General features: G+C 41.9%; 3 protein-coding genes across 4 annotated transcripts; all 3 read left to right on the forward strand.

Annotated features, from left to right (window-relative positions):
* Positions 1–1,661: 1,661 nt before the first annotated feature.
* On the forward strand, positions 1,662–4,338 carry col8a1a (collagen, type VIII, alpha 1a; the record flags this gene model as incomplete). Its single annotated transcript, XM_079562764.1, has 2 exons — positions 1,662–1,986; positions 2,402–4,338. The coding sequence occupies 2 exons, from the start codon at positions 1,662–1,664 to the stop codon at positions 4,336–4,338; spliced, it is 2,262 nt and encodes a 753-aa protein (XP_079418890.1).
* Positions 4,339–5,812: 1,474 nt separating this feature from the next.
* jagn1a (jagunal homolog 1a) lies at positions 5,813–7,029 on the forward strand. Its single transcript, XM_079563262.1, has 3 exons — positions 5,813–5,906; positions 6,212–6,312; positions 6,398–7,029. The coding sequence occupies exons 1-3, from the start codon at positions 5,823–5,825 to the stop codon at positions 6,858–6,860; spliced, it is 648 nt and encodes a 215-aa protein (XP_079419388.1). The 5' UTR covers positions 5,813–5,822; the 3' UTR covers positions 6,861–7,029.
* A 353-nt stretch (positions 7,030–7,382) lies between these two features.
* tfg (trafficking from ER to golgi regulator) lies at positions 7,383–12,880 on the forward strand. Of its 2 annotated transcripts, none has more exons than XM_079563176.1 (8): positions 7,383–7,516; positions 8,753–8,960; positions 9,178–9,261; positions 9,586–9,732; positions 9,951–10,118; positions 10,186–10,329; positions 11,069–11,143; positions 11,859–12,880. In XM_079563176.1, the coding sequence occupies exons 2-8, from the start codon at positions 8,777–8,779 to the stop codon at positions 12,257–12,259; spliced, it is 1,203 nt and encodes a 400-aa protein (XP_079419302.1). In that variant the 5' UTR covers positions 7,383–7,516; positions 8,753–8,776; the 3' UTR covers positions 12,260–12,880. The 2 variants fall into 2 exon arrangements, with proteins under 2 accessions (XP_079419302.1, XP_079419301.1); XM_079563175.1 differs by having other exon boundaries at positions 11,069–11,158; positions 11,859–12,879.
* The last annotated feature ends 321 nt before the right edge of the window (positions 12,881–13,201 follow it).

Raw genomic sequence — 13,201 nt, forward strand, 5'->3', positions numbered from 1 at the left:
TACAGTCATTGTGTCCTTGAGCAAGACACATCTATATTTATGTGTGTGAATGAGTGTTTTTTTTGGTGATCGTAGAGGCAGCTGGTGCAGATTAGCAGGCAAATCTCTGCCAGTCATCCTGAGGGCGTTTCATTAATTTCTTAAACACTTCTGCTTTGAATAATAATAATAATAATGCATTAGTCTTATATAGTCTTATCAGCGCAAAGGAGCCATATATATAGTTTTCCAGACGCTCAAAGTCGCTTACAATTTGGTGCATTATTCATTCACTCCATACTCGGTGATGATAAGCGAGGCAACCACTCTGCGCACATCAGCCGCCACCACCAACAACTCACACACTCACTACATTCACCAGGCTTCCTGGTGTTCCCAAACGGTCTCCCATCCAAGTCCTAACCAGGCCCTTCCCTGCTTAGCTTCCGAGGTCTGACGGGATCGGGCCTAGCAAAGGTGGTATGGCCTTAATGAATTGAATGCACCTAAAGAGAATTATAATGCTCAACATGGGAAGCCTGTTAACAAACTATTCAGACTCCTGTTGCACATGTTGCGAGCTGTCAAAAAAGACATCTGGAGGGGTTCATGAGCAAGTTTGATTATTTACTGGACTGTCTGGAGCAGCACCGACAACTCACACTACATTACGTATGTCATGCCACACATGACTTTGGCAGCACCTGTACCAACAGCACCAAGGCCCTTGTAGTAAAATTATGGATGGAGCTATGTCTTTTGAAATCATCTCTTGAGCAAAACGAATGCGTCGTCACAGACACTGTTTATAGTCTGTCAAAATTATGTCTTGAACTTATTAGCTAAAAAACAATAATGTTTTGAAGAGAAATTAATCAAGCGAGTTAAGCATGAAAGCAGAAGAAGTTTCCATCATGCCAATTGCTATGACGACCATGATTCTGTCACCACTAACAGTGCATTTCTCTTTGGACCTCTCTGGCCTTTGGCAGCTAAAGAAACAAAATGATTGACATAATCTGAACATGACGTTTGCATTGACCATTTGTAATTAACTTTGCAATATGGTCTAAATAATTGCCTGTAAAAGAAAAATTAAAAGGGAAAAGTCACTACTGTCTTGAGCGAAATACGTTTTAGGCCTCTCTGGCATGTCAGGTTTGTGTCACCGCTGAAACTGGGCTTCTTTCAAAGACAAACTCTCATCACTGGAGTCAGTGGCATAACTATGTTAAAATTACCAACCAGTTGAGAAAAGGGCCAGGGCTCACTGAGAACCTGTGATAGCAAAAGTTAAGATGTGGCTATGGAGAAAAAAAAATATTGGTTGAAATAAGGTGTGAAGTGTAATAACTTTCTGAATTACAATCAGACCCAAATTGAGTTTTCTTAAAATTAAAAAGGGAAAAAATAAGAATAAGATACTGTACATGATGTGAGGAACAAGTTCATGATTGCTCTTGTTTAAATATTGGTAAGGATAATATAGACTGCAGAAATGAAGTGCATTGGCTTAGAAATTCCAGGAAGTGGCATTGCTTCTTTCAGAACGCAAGCTTTTTCTTTAGTTTTTCTGTTTGGCCAAGTCAACACTGTTTGTATGTGACTGCTGTAATTACATGAAAGAACTGAACACTAACTCTTCCACACTTTTTCTCTTTTTTTCATTGCAGGCCTTAGCCATGACTCCCCTCCCTGCCCCCCTCCTCCTGTCCCTGCAGCTGACAGTCCTCATGTGTGTTAATGGGGCATTCTACAAGCAACATGCTCAACAATATCAGCCAGTACCGCAGTACCAGCATATTGGTATGGGCAAGGAGGGTTTTCCTCAGCAACAGTACATGGGCAAAGAGGTGCCTTACATGCAGTATCCGCAGCATCGGAAGGAGATGCCACAGATGCCAATGAAAGGCAAAATTCCACGAAAAGGTGGTGCAATGAACGGCGGCATAATGAACGGCGGTGCAATGAATGGTGGCGCAATGAATGGCGGTGGACAGGACAAAGGTACACAGGTTTTTCTGTACTGATCAATATGTGCATTATGGAACTTTTTTTTTGGTCCTGGAATGTCACAGAGGGCATCTTGATGAAAAGTAAAGGCGCCATGCTAACTACCCATACAGCCACTGGGTCACAACCATAGACTGTAAAATTAAGAGTGGACTAATTGTGGCCTACTTTTTTCTTCGCAACATTGTCTTGATTTTATCCCTTTATTCTATTTTTTTTTCTTCCCTATTCTAAATAAAGGAGCTGACCTAGTCAAATTGCTAGCATGAACGAGCGTCAGCTAACCTGCACTGAACGCTATGGGGATAGTCCATTCTTCATTTTAATTTCTTCTAAGTTCCATAATGCACCTTTAAATCACATAATGCCATGGGTATGACCAACATATTTTGTATTTTATTCTGATCAGGTCAGACCATTCCCAGTGGTGCTGAGGGAATTCCTCCAGGTGAACCAGGTCCAATGGGTCCCCAAGGCCCTGAAGGGCCGCAAGGTCCTCCTGGGCCTCCAGGAAATGGGCTACTAGGACCTGAGGGAAGACCTGGACCACCTGGTCCACCAGGATTACCCGGAGTTGGGAAACCTGGATTGCAGGGATTGCCAGGCAGGCCCGGTGAAAATGGAGAACCTGGAATGCAAGGTGAAATGGGTCCTATTGGTGAAATGGGACCAGCTGGACAGGCAGGACCCCAAGGACCACCAGGACCACCTGGGTTACCAGGAATAGGGAAAACAGGAGTCCCAGGATTACCAGGTCAGCCAGGTCCAAAAGGTGAACCAGGTCATAAAGGCCTTCCAGGATTACCAGGTTTACCAGGACCCAAAGGGGACAAAGGAATGGGTATGCCTGGTCAACCAGGCCATAAAGGGCTTCCGGGACCAGCAGGACCGGCTGGACCCAGAGGTCTACCTGGTTTTGGAAAACCTGGGTTACATGGGGCACCTGGACCAAAAGGTCCACCAGGAGACAAAGGATATCCTGGAGAACAAGGACTTGCTGGACCATCTGGTCAAGTAGGACCTCCAGGCCTGCAGGGTTTACCAGGCATAGGAAAGCCAGGCCCCAATGGCCTACCAGGACAGGCAGGTACTCCAGGTGCTAAAGGGCATCCTGGACCACCAGGTCTACCAGGGAAGCCAGGACTGCCTGGGTTTGGTAAACCTGGGCTTTCTGGACCAAAAGGTGACAAAGGTATGAATGGCCCTCCAGGACAAGTTGGACCAAAAGGAGATAAAGGCCTAGCAGGACCTCCTGGTTTGATTGGGCTTCCAGGGCCAAAGGGCACACAAGGTCTTCCAGGCCCTATGGGGCCAGCTGGAGGTTTAGGTGCACCAGGGCCTAAAGGTGACTGTGGCGAAGGAGGACCTAAAGGTCTTGATGGAGTCAAGGGAGATGTCGGACCTCCTGGTCTTGCTGGTAATGATGGACTTCCAGGGGATCGTGGAGAACCAGGGCCAAGAGGTCCACCAGGACCAGTAGGTGCCAAAGGAGAGAGTGGGCACAAAGGACTTATTGGTCAGCCTGGGCCTCAAGGGCTTCCTGGAACAAATGGACTTGATGGTTTGCCTGGTGAGATAGGACCTCAAGGTCCCAAAGGAATCCCTGGAATAGACGGTGCAGCAGGATCAATAGGACCATCGGGTCTTCCCGGACCAAAAGGAGAGAGTGGTCCACCTGGTCCACAGGGAATTGCAGGTCAGGGAAATCAAGGTCTCCCTGGCCCTATTGGCCCTCCTGGAAAAGAAGGTTCAGCTGGACCCCAAGGACAACCAGGTGTGCCTGGTCTACCAGGCCCACCAGGACTTCCTGGAGAACCCGGATTAGCCCCTGACATGGCTGGAGTACTATCTGAGATGGGCCCTGGACTTGATGGGGTGAAGCCTGGTGGTTATGGCAAGAAGGGCAAATATGGTGCCAATGGAGCCGAGGTTATGGGAGCCAATGGATTGGAAATGCCAGCATTCACCGCAATTTTAACGACACCCTTTCCACCAGTTGGCAGTCCTGTTGTCTTTGATAGGCTTTTGTACAATGGCCGACAAAACTATAATCCCCAAACAGGAGTCTTCACCTGTGAGCTACCTGGAATTTATTACTTTGCCTACCATGTTCAGTGCAAAGGAGCCAATTTGTGGGTGGCCCTGATGAGAAACAATGAACCAGTAATGTACACATATGATGAGTATAAAAAAGGATTTCTGGATCAAGCATCAGGAAGTGCAGTACTACCTCTGCAACCAGGGGACACTGTCTATGTTCAGTTGCCCTCAGATCAGGCTTCAGGACTTTATGCAGGGCAATATGTACACTCTTCGTTTTCTGGATATTTGTTATATCCTATGTAAAATGTCGATGTACACAATGTTTAAATGGACAAAAATGTGTATTTAGATTAGGGATATTGAATGATCTGAAGACTGAACTATACAAACAGTTAAAAACTTAAAAAGTTGTATAATTTAAACTATATTTCCCCCCAAAAAATACAAGTCAGATCCTTTGGCTGGCACCTAGTACTATCTTAAAAGTGGCAGCTACCCAGTGGAGAGGAGAATGTGAATAGTAGAAAAGGTTGTGTGATTGTATTTGAAGGTGGCAGGTGTTTGTATGTTGTTAAGAGTAAAAAGAAGAGGGGAAGAATGTGGGTTTTGTTTACCAATGCAAGAGAATGCATTGTTAAATACAGTTGTTTTATAAGGGATTGCATACAAAAGATTACAGTGGTGGATAAAGAAAACATGTAAATTTATATTATGCTACCAAGATGCCCAGAAGTATTTTTTCAAAACTGAACTAATTATAATTTAAAGTAACGTGAGAAGGGCTTTCCTGATGCATTCGTGTATAGAAATACAGTAAATAAACAATGTACAGTTTCTGTGTACTGTGGTTGCCTTTGAGGAAAATCAGCTCTGCTCAAAACTTTTGAACCACTCTTTGACACAATACAATCAGACTTTATTTATATCATGACTGAAATTACATATATTGTGTCAAATTTTACTGTAGGCTATGACCTCTATGACAGTATACAAAATACAATCAGATTTATAACTCTGAGATCAATATTTATTTGCTGTTAATCTGCAATACAATAAAGACAAACAGTTAAACTAATAGAGGAAAACTATACATTTCTCCTATTATGTGATGCAAATATTTTATTGTAATCAAAATAATCATACAGTTGTTTGTTGTCATAATTATTTTTGGTCTGTTAATAGTGTCTATGTTGTTTTTAATAAAAGTGTCTATTTTATGTCTCTTTTGATTTGTTGCACCTGTGAGTGTAAGAATGAAAGTGCCACAGGCCCACAGAATATTAGACTGGATGGCTCAGATGTCTAAACCGCATCACCTGAAACTTGCATATGATAATAGCGGCACTGTGTAATGGAGCAGCGGTTAAAGTTTTTTCCACACAGCAAAGAAGGTCAACTATTATATATGTTATTACAGGAACAATTATAACGCCAACAAAAACAATAATATCCCATGCTGAATGCCCATGGGCAGTCTTATAATTTCATGCCCCTTGCATATCGTTCCAAACTTTTTCCCCTCTAGCTCTAACCTAAAGGCATTTGAACATTCTATTCGACAGAATAGAGGCAAATTTGCAAAAATATCATTATGGGGGTCTATACGATTAAATTATATTTTATTAGCCTGTTGTTTTCAGTGCCCTGAATGAAGAGTGTTGTGGCTGGAAAACTCACCTACAAACGTGGACACATCGCACGCGCCCATAGATCGTACCCGTGATGCTGATGCTGCGCTAATGCGCTTCTGGGGTGGTTTCCGGTGAGATTATACGCATGCGCAGTGTATGTCGTTCTCTCGACTTTCATTCATCCTGCCTCTTTTGTCTGAATCGTGTGTAAACCGTTCTCTGGTTCTCTACATTAATCTGGTCAGTATTTCTGATAAATATTAGGCCTAGGTGTTGTCAAACGTGTATTGTTTGACTCCTTGAGTATGCGTTATTAAAGATGATTGCACACACAAGGAACAGTTTATTTGTGATGCTAAATTTGGTTAGCCATAGCAGGTCCTATTTAACCATCTTGGTTGAGCGTTGAAACAATGTGTAACATGAAGTCAAAACAGCCTCACATTGAACATTATTTATCATATTATACTTTGCTGTTTTGCGTTGTAGTTTTAAGCTTTGTGTTAAATAGGACTGTAAAGTCAGTGTCAATTATTTGTCTTTAGAGGTGTTCCATCATGACATCACGTGGAGGTTCCAGGTTAGCTGGTTTGAATGGATATGACAAGAAACCCAAAGAAAGAGGTGTCCCTCATTTCCAGATGAGGTAAGCCCTGAGTTGGATAAATACTAATACATTCTGCATTATAAATCATTGTGTGATCTGTGTTTTTTTCCTTACTTTTTTGCAGCGCCTCCCTAAAATCAGAGGTCCGGAAATTGAACATTGTTCACTTTCTGATCTGGATCCTTGTAGCAGCACAAGTGATTGTTAGCCATTACAATCTTGTATCGCATGACACCATATCAATGCCATATCAATGGGAGTATCCATACCTTCTCAGTCTCTTTCCACTGCTCTGCAGCAGTGTGTCACTTCCAAAGAATAACATAAGCTATCTTGTCTTATCCATGATTAGTGGGGGACTTTTTTCTGTGGCACCCCTAATTTATGGTGGAATGGAGATGTTTCCTGTTGCTAAGCAGCTTTACCGCCATGGAAAGGCATATCGATTCATTTTTGGCTTCTCTGCAGTGACTGTGATGTATGTCATCATGGTGATTGCTGTTCAAGTGCATGCATGGCAGCTTTATTATATGAAAAAACTGTTGGACTCATGGTTTAGTGCTACGCAAGAGAAGAAGGTGAAATAATCATGCTTGAACACATATTTTTCTGACTATTTTTTGTTGCATTTGTCTCTTATATTGCCTGTTTTACATGATTGAATAATTATATTAGCCTATATTAATTTCATTACATTATAACTAAATAAACAGTTGAATTTAAATAAACAGTTGAATTGTGTTATTGTGAACCTGTTCATAACAATGGCCAATAAAACAATTCTGAATCTGATTGTGATTCTGAATTTGCAGAATTGTTAAGGCTATGACATTGTTACTATAGAATTAAGGTGCAATAAAATATTACAGTTTAGTTTCAGTATACTCGTCTTTATGTATTTTACCCACTGGCCACTGCATAGTTTACAATACATATTTTTTTTACATTACAATTTTATGCACAACGCTAAAACAAAGTGTAGTACAGAACATATGTCAACATAGTCAAAGTGTTTTTTGTTTTGTTTTTTTGACCAAAGTAATCGGAGCAGTCACACATGATCATTGACGGTGATCTGATTTTTGCGCGTTTGCGCACAAGGAGTGCCACGTACGTGTTGACGTTGACAGTCGGGACACTTCCTGATGCTGGTCCAGGTTTAGCCTAGCTTTGCTGATACATCTGATTTTCACGGTTTGGGTAAAACTTGTGAAATACAGTGTGCTCACGTCGTCCAATTCAGGTAAATGTTTATGTCTAGATTTCTAATACATCATGAATCAACATCAGCACTAAACACACGTTGTATGTTTTATCATTGACTGAAGCTAACGGCTTCTGTTAGCATTGGGTGACTAATGTTATGTTCATAGCTCACTGCTCTTGCCGAACAGGTGTCACGGGATAATGAATAATATTTTGTATTGATTTTTTTTTTAGTCAAGCTCATAATCTTCTATATTGAGTATGAATCCATACGTCAGGGAGCTTGTTTAATGTTGCCAATTTTACGTTTTCCAAATACTGTTCCGTAGTGTCATCTGATCTGTTTGAACCTACTCAATTGTGAAGTGTGACGTCAAATTATTTGAGAGATATAATTGCCTTAGGCAGGGGCACATTTTCGATACCTTTTATTCTGGATAATGGTCGTGTTTGTTTTGTTTTTGTAGCCGTACAGATGTTCGGCTAGGGGCATGACACACTGGTCAGAATATTCATACGCCCCTAAAACATGACTAGCTAGCTGGCTAGCTTTTAGGTCTTTTAGTTGTGTTCTTTCATTTCTTATCCGTGTTTCTTTGCGCTTTATATCAGTCCTAGTATGATATTTTAATTTAAATTGCAAACTGCTTTTCCCGATTGTTGCCGGAATGGTATGCTACTAGCATGAAATCCCTAGCATCCAGCTAATTATTCACCCAGCAATGGCCTGGAAACATGACGCTCATGTATTATCCAGCGACTCGTCTTTGTTTCAAACATACAGTCGGTGTTTGAACAAAATTCTGGCGTGTCAGAGAGGTTTGCACATATAATTGTTAGTTGTTGGCCTACATGTTATCTTTGGTCAAAGTTCATTGAATTGTCATTACTGTACATGAAGATAGAAAGGACTTTGCTATTTAACTTCCCCAACCCTTAAACCACTTCTGGTTCTTATACTTTTCACGCCAAGTAGGCTACCACCCCTGAAAAATAATTAGCTTTAAATACCACAACATCTAATTCCGGCCTACAGCAGGTCTAAGCTGGCCCATACCAGAGAATTAAATTATAACAGAGGTAATAGTTCCAAATGAGGATTAAGAAGACGAAGGGATGCGAAAAGGTATATAATCATGTCTACTTAAACAACAATAAAACTGCTGAGAAAATATAAACACTTTATCAGCCCATGTACGAGCAGCAGTGGTAACCATAGCATAGTTCAAGGATCACTGACGTAGACTTTTTGAAACTGTGGTGTTAATTACAGGTGGTGGAAGAGAGCAGACCCACCATGAACGGCCAGCTAGATCTCAGCGGAAAGCTGATCATTAAAGCCCAGTTAGGGGATGACATTCGGCGGATCCCCATCCACAATGAAGACATTACTTATGATGAGCTGGTGCTGATGATGCAACGCGTTTTTCGGGGAAAGCTGCAGAGTAATGACGAGGTTACCATAAAATACAAGGATGAAGGTAAGTCTAGATTTGTGAGTTATTACACAGAAAGTAACTTACCTCATCAATACGAGCAATTGCGGCTGTTGTTTACGTCCACAATTTTTGCATGATGTTTCGGTGAATAGTCTCTAATAAATAACTTGGGTTGCCTTACAGCCCCTGGATGTGACTGTATCACAAACGCTTGTATAAGAAACAGCATTATCCTTATTGTTTGTTTCTGTTTCTATAGATGATGACCTTATCACCATCTTTGACAGTTCAGACCTCACTTTCGCCATCCAATGTAGTAGGATACTAAAACTGACCTTGTTTGGTAAGTTCTATTGTATCTTTTAGATATATAGCTAGTTGTGACAAATTTTGCAACTAGGTATGATTATTCACTTACCTTATTTGGTCACAAGAGGGCAGTGTGGTTTTGCATTGCCGCCCTCTCAACCCTGTAAAATAAACCCAAGGTCTAAAAAATGTTTACTGTAGTTAAATGTTAAATGTTATGTTATCACTTTTTAATAACTATTTTTATGATTGAGACCCAGATGTGATTACGTTTACTCACTACTGTAAAAGACTTGTATATTGTGTATTTTAATGCTTTTCTTGAATTTTTTTTTTTTTTTTTTTTTACTTTTTTCAGTAAATGGTCAACCAAGGCCTTTGGAATCGAGTCAGGTGAAGAATCTTCGCCGGGAACTTATTGAACTCAGAAATAAAGTCAACACCCTTTTGGACAGTCTTGAACCTCCAGTAGAACCCGATCTGACCCCAGCAGCCCCAGACAGTGGTGAGAGGCGCATTTAGTCTTTATTTCTGTAGTTTATTTATGATAGTTATCATTACAATATATGTTGACACTGAAATTCTTAAATGCGGGCCAAAATTCTGATTAAAAGTTACTTCATATTGGGTCATTATCTGATTTTAGAGATAGTCCGCAAAGTGACTTTGCTGTGACTTTACTGACTTTGCTACTTAGTGACCTAAGTACTATGATGTCTGTAGAAACCATGGATGGCCGGGAAGGCAAAGTGGTAGTCGCAGACCACTCAATGAAACAGGCCACCCCAGTGAGTGCAGCCAGCATGTCAGCATTCGACCCACTGAAGAATCAAGATGAAGTAAACAAGAATGTCATTTCGGCCTTTGGCCTGAGTGAAGGTCAGGCCCCTGGTAAGAATGCTCCCAGTCACAACAGTATACAAGATTATGATCATTAGTTATAACACTTTTATTTCAGCTCCTCCACCAGTTGCTGTCGAAGAGCGCTCAGGGACACCTGATAGTATCTCCTCTTCTTCATCTGCTGCTCAACAGCCAGGAGCACCCCCACAACCACAGCCTCAATATCCTGGAGTGCAGGCTCCCCCTGCTGGCATGGATGGTAAATAAAGATGTGCATGAAAAATAATTTGAATAAGTTATCCTGATTGCATCATCGGAGGAGACCATGTTTTTAATATCCTCTGGATTTGATGGAGATGGAAGTGCACTGCAGTATCAGTTTTACAGCAGCCCAAACATCTTACAGCAGCCCTAACAGTAGCTTCTGTATGGCATATACTGTACACTGAATTACTGACTAGATTAAACTTAAAAATGTGCAGTTTCACATACTGTATGTTTGGCCTGTCATTCCAATAGCTATGAAGTCCGGTGAAAGTGCCCGTTAGTTAACGGATGGCTGTCTCTTCAGTTTGCTGCGTACATGTTCTACAGTATATGTTCTACACCAGTGGTTAGGGTTAGTTGGGTTGTTCATATTATGTCACACTGTTATATTCTTGTAATACTCCTGGGGAGTGGAACATAAGTCTCTGTTTCAGAATGTCACGAGAAGCCAGTAAACCTTAATGTCCCTCTCATAACTGAGCCTTTTGCTTATTTGTTGACAAGTCTGTTTATTTCTCTAGCAAAAGACCTGGGACTTGGTCACACAAATATCTGTTCAGCCAAGTCTTAGTAGGCTTGCCCTTTAGAATATTATGCAGTGGAAAGTGTGCTTAATTCTGAACTGCACCCATGTTTTACAACCATCATATAATATGTATTATATCTTTAACTGGACTGTGTGCGTTGTGTTTTAGTAAGTCTTAAAATTGTGCTTGCACTTGTGTCTTTAGGGCAGGTTTACCAGCAGTACCAGGCTCCAGGGGGCTACCCCCCTCCACAACCAGGTGCCCCACCTCAACAGTATGGTATGCAATATCCTGGTAAGAGCATGCTTTGTTAACTGTTTGAAACTGCTAAACTGACCACATTTGCTTCTTTAAGCTTTCATTCATAACTGACCATGCAACGTGCCTTTACTGTTGATTGAGAGTGCATGCTGTTTTATTGAGGAGCTGTTAACAATAGTCTAGAAAACGCAGTTGTCACGTCCTCTCAATCTGCTTTTACATGAAAATGATGAGGTGTTGACAAAACTAATTTGAAACATTGACCGTTTTGTGTGTTATGCTGTTGCATACACTGGGAGTAGACACAGGAAGACGATTTCAACTCCCTGAAAATCTTTGGATGTTGTCGCTTTCCGAGACAACTCTGATGCATTTTAAAGTAAAAGTCATTACAAATTACTGACTGTTATTAGACTAAATAACAACGAGAGAACCCAGAAAACACAATTATTTGCGATCATGAGTTAGCCAGTCAGCGTTCAGATCGGGGCTAGGATGTAACCGCTCTGACTGTGTCCACGTTCTGTCCAGCAGACTTGATGCCGAGCAGCTGAAATATGAAAATACCTCCTCCAGGGTTTTCAGTTGAGCCCAGAGTCAGAGGACTCTGGTCTCTAGTGTAAAAGATGCGTTTGTTCAATACCAACGTAGCGCTGTTTCGTTTGGTGTAAACAGCCCCAGAATGTGACAGGATTTATTCGTCTAATAGACTGAAATCTAACCTTCGTTCCAGGCTACAGCACTCAGCCTGGAGCGCCTCAGCCTGGTCCACCACAGCCTCCGCAGCAGCAATTTCAGAACTACGCCCCTCCCTCATCCCAGGCCCCCGGTCCTGGTCCAGCCCCAGGCCCAGGCTTCCAGGGTGGACAGCAGCCGCCTCATTCAGCTCAGGGACCACAGCAGTACCCACCAGGAGCCTTTCCTTCCCAAAACTATACCTCACAAGCCTCGCAACCTGCCAACTACAGCCTGCCCCCCAGCTCCCAGCCCGGCCCTGGGTACCAGCCACGCCCAGCATACACCCCACCCCCAGGCAACACAGTCACCCCTCCACCAGGAGCTGCTAACCCCTATGCCCGAAACCGCCCCCCTTATGGCCAGGGTTACACTCAGCCTGGTCCTGGGTACCGATAAAAATGTCCAAACAATGTTTGATCCTCTGTGCCCCCTCTGTTTGGCTCCAGCTGGAGTTGGTAAGGATTCCTGGTTTACTGCTTCGTGCCCTTCTTACATAAATGTTGTCTCAATAGACCACTCTGTTCTTGCCCTGGTGTATGTTTTTTCTGTTTTGATTAATTGATTCTTTGTCTGAGGTATCCTCTTGTATCAGTCTTTCTAAACATGTAATCAGTCTATATGCACACACCTGGGAGACCAAAACTGGCTGTTGCTGCAGTAACAATTCTTTGGTGGTTTGAAGAAGCATCAACCGAATCTTGTCCTTAAATTGTAAAAATTAGACATTGGACACCCTTGTATTGTTTCTTTGGTGTTTTATTTTCTTTTGCGATTTTATCACCATGTCGGTATTAATGACACTGCCCATGTTGGGAACACTACTAACGGTAAAGTGGCCAGAAAGGTTTTCTTTGTTCCGTTAAGTCACATGTAAGGCTTGCTATTGCTTGATCTTATCATTGGTTTTTACTAATATATCAAAAGAAATTCCACCTTCAAGTGAGATTAGTTGTTTGTATAAACTGTATGTAAGAAGTGTAACTTTTTCTGGAACCTAATAAATGATTGAAACCCATGTTCAGTGCATTTGTACGTTTGTTTAAGCTGTATTTCTGTCTGTCTCCCAGCAGTCTTGCTGCTCATGGATTCTGAGTTCATGTCTGCGTGTTAGGTTTGGCTGCTCTCTGCCCTTTCTTCCCAAGCCGGATTTGGAAAAAGTGTGGTAATGCCGGTATTTTGTTTTTCCTTCTTCTGGGCTGTGGTTGGCTGGGAAGTGTGCCATGGGAGTACATGGTCGGTTTTTCATGTCAATCTGACTTAAGTGAGAAGAATTTAATGTACATATTCTAATAAAGGTGTATTTTGTTGATGTGTTGAAGTCTGGGCATCTCTGCTGCC

Source organism: Gobius niger, assembly GCF_951799975.1.
Source record: "Gobius niger genome assembly, chromosome: 9".
Taxonomy (NCBI): Eukaryota; Metazoa; Chordata; class Actinopteri; order Gobiiformes; family Gobiidae; genus Gobius; species Gobius niger.

Excerpts from the sequence above, each read along its gene's own strand:
- tfg (XM_079563175.1), top strand. The coding sequence starts at position 8,777 with ATGAACGGCCAGCTAGATCTCAGCGGAAAGCTGATCATTAAAGCCCAG. Across the intron at positions 10,119-10,185 it reads GAGTGAAGGTCAGGCCCCTG|CTCCTCCACCAGTTGCTGTC; the intron begins GTAAGAATGCTC and ends CTTTTATTTCAG. Across the intron at positions 10,330-11,068 it reads TCCCCCTGCTGGCATGGATG|GGCAGGTTTACCAGCAGTAC; the intron begins GTAAATAAAGAT and ends TTGTGTCTTTAG.
- jagn1a (XM_079563262.1), top strand. The coding sequence starts at position 5,823 with ATGTCGTTCTCTCGACTTTCATTCATCCTGCCTCTTTTGTCTGAATCG. Across the intron at positions 5,907-6,211 it reads TGGTTCTCTACATTAATCTG|AGGTGTTCCATCATGACATC; the intron begins GTCAGTATTTCT and ends ATTTGTCTTTAG. Across the intron at positions 6,313-6,397 it reads GTCCCTCATTTCCAGATGAG|CGCCTCCCTAAAATCAGAGG; the intron begins GTAAGCCCTGAG and ends ACTTTTTTGCAG.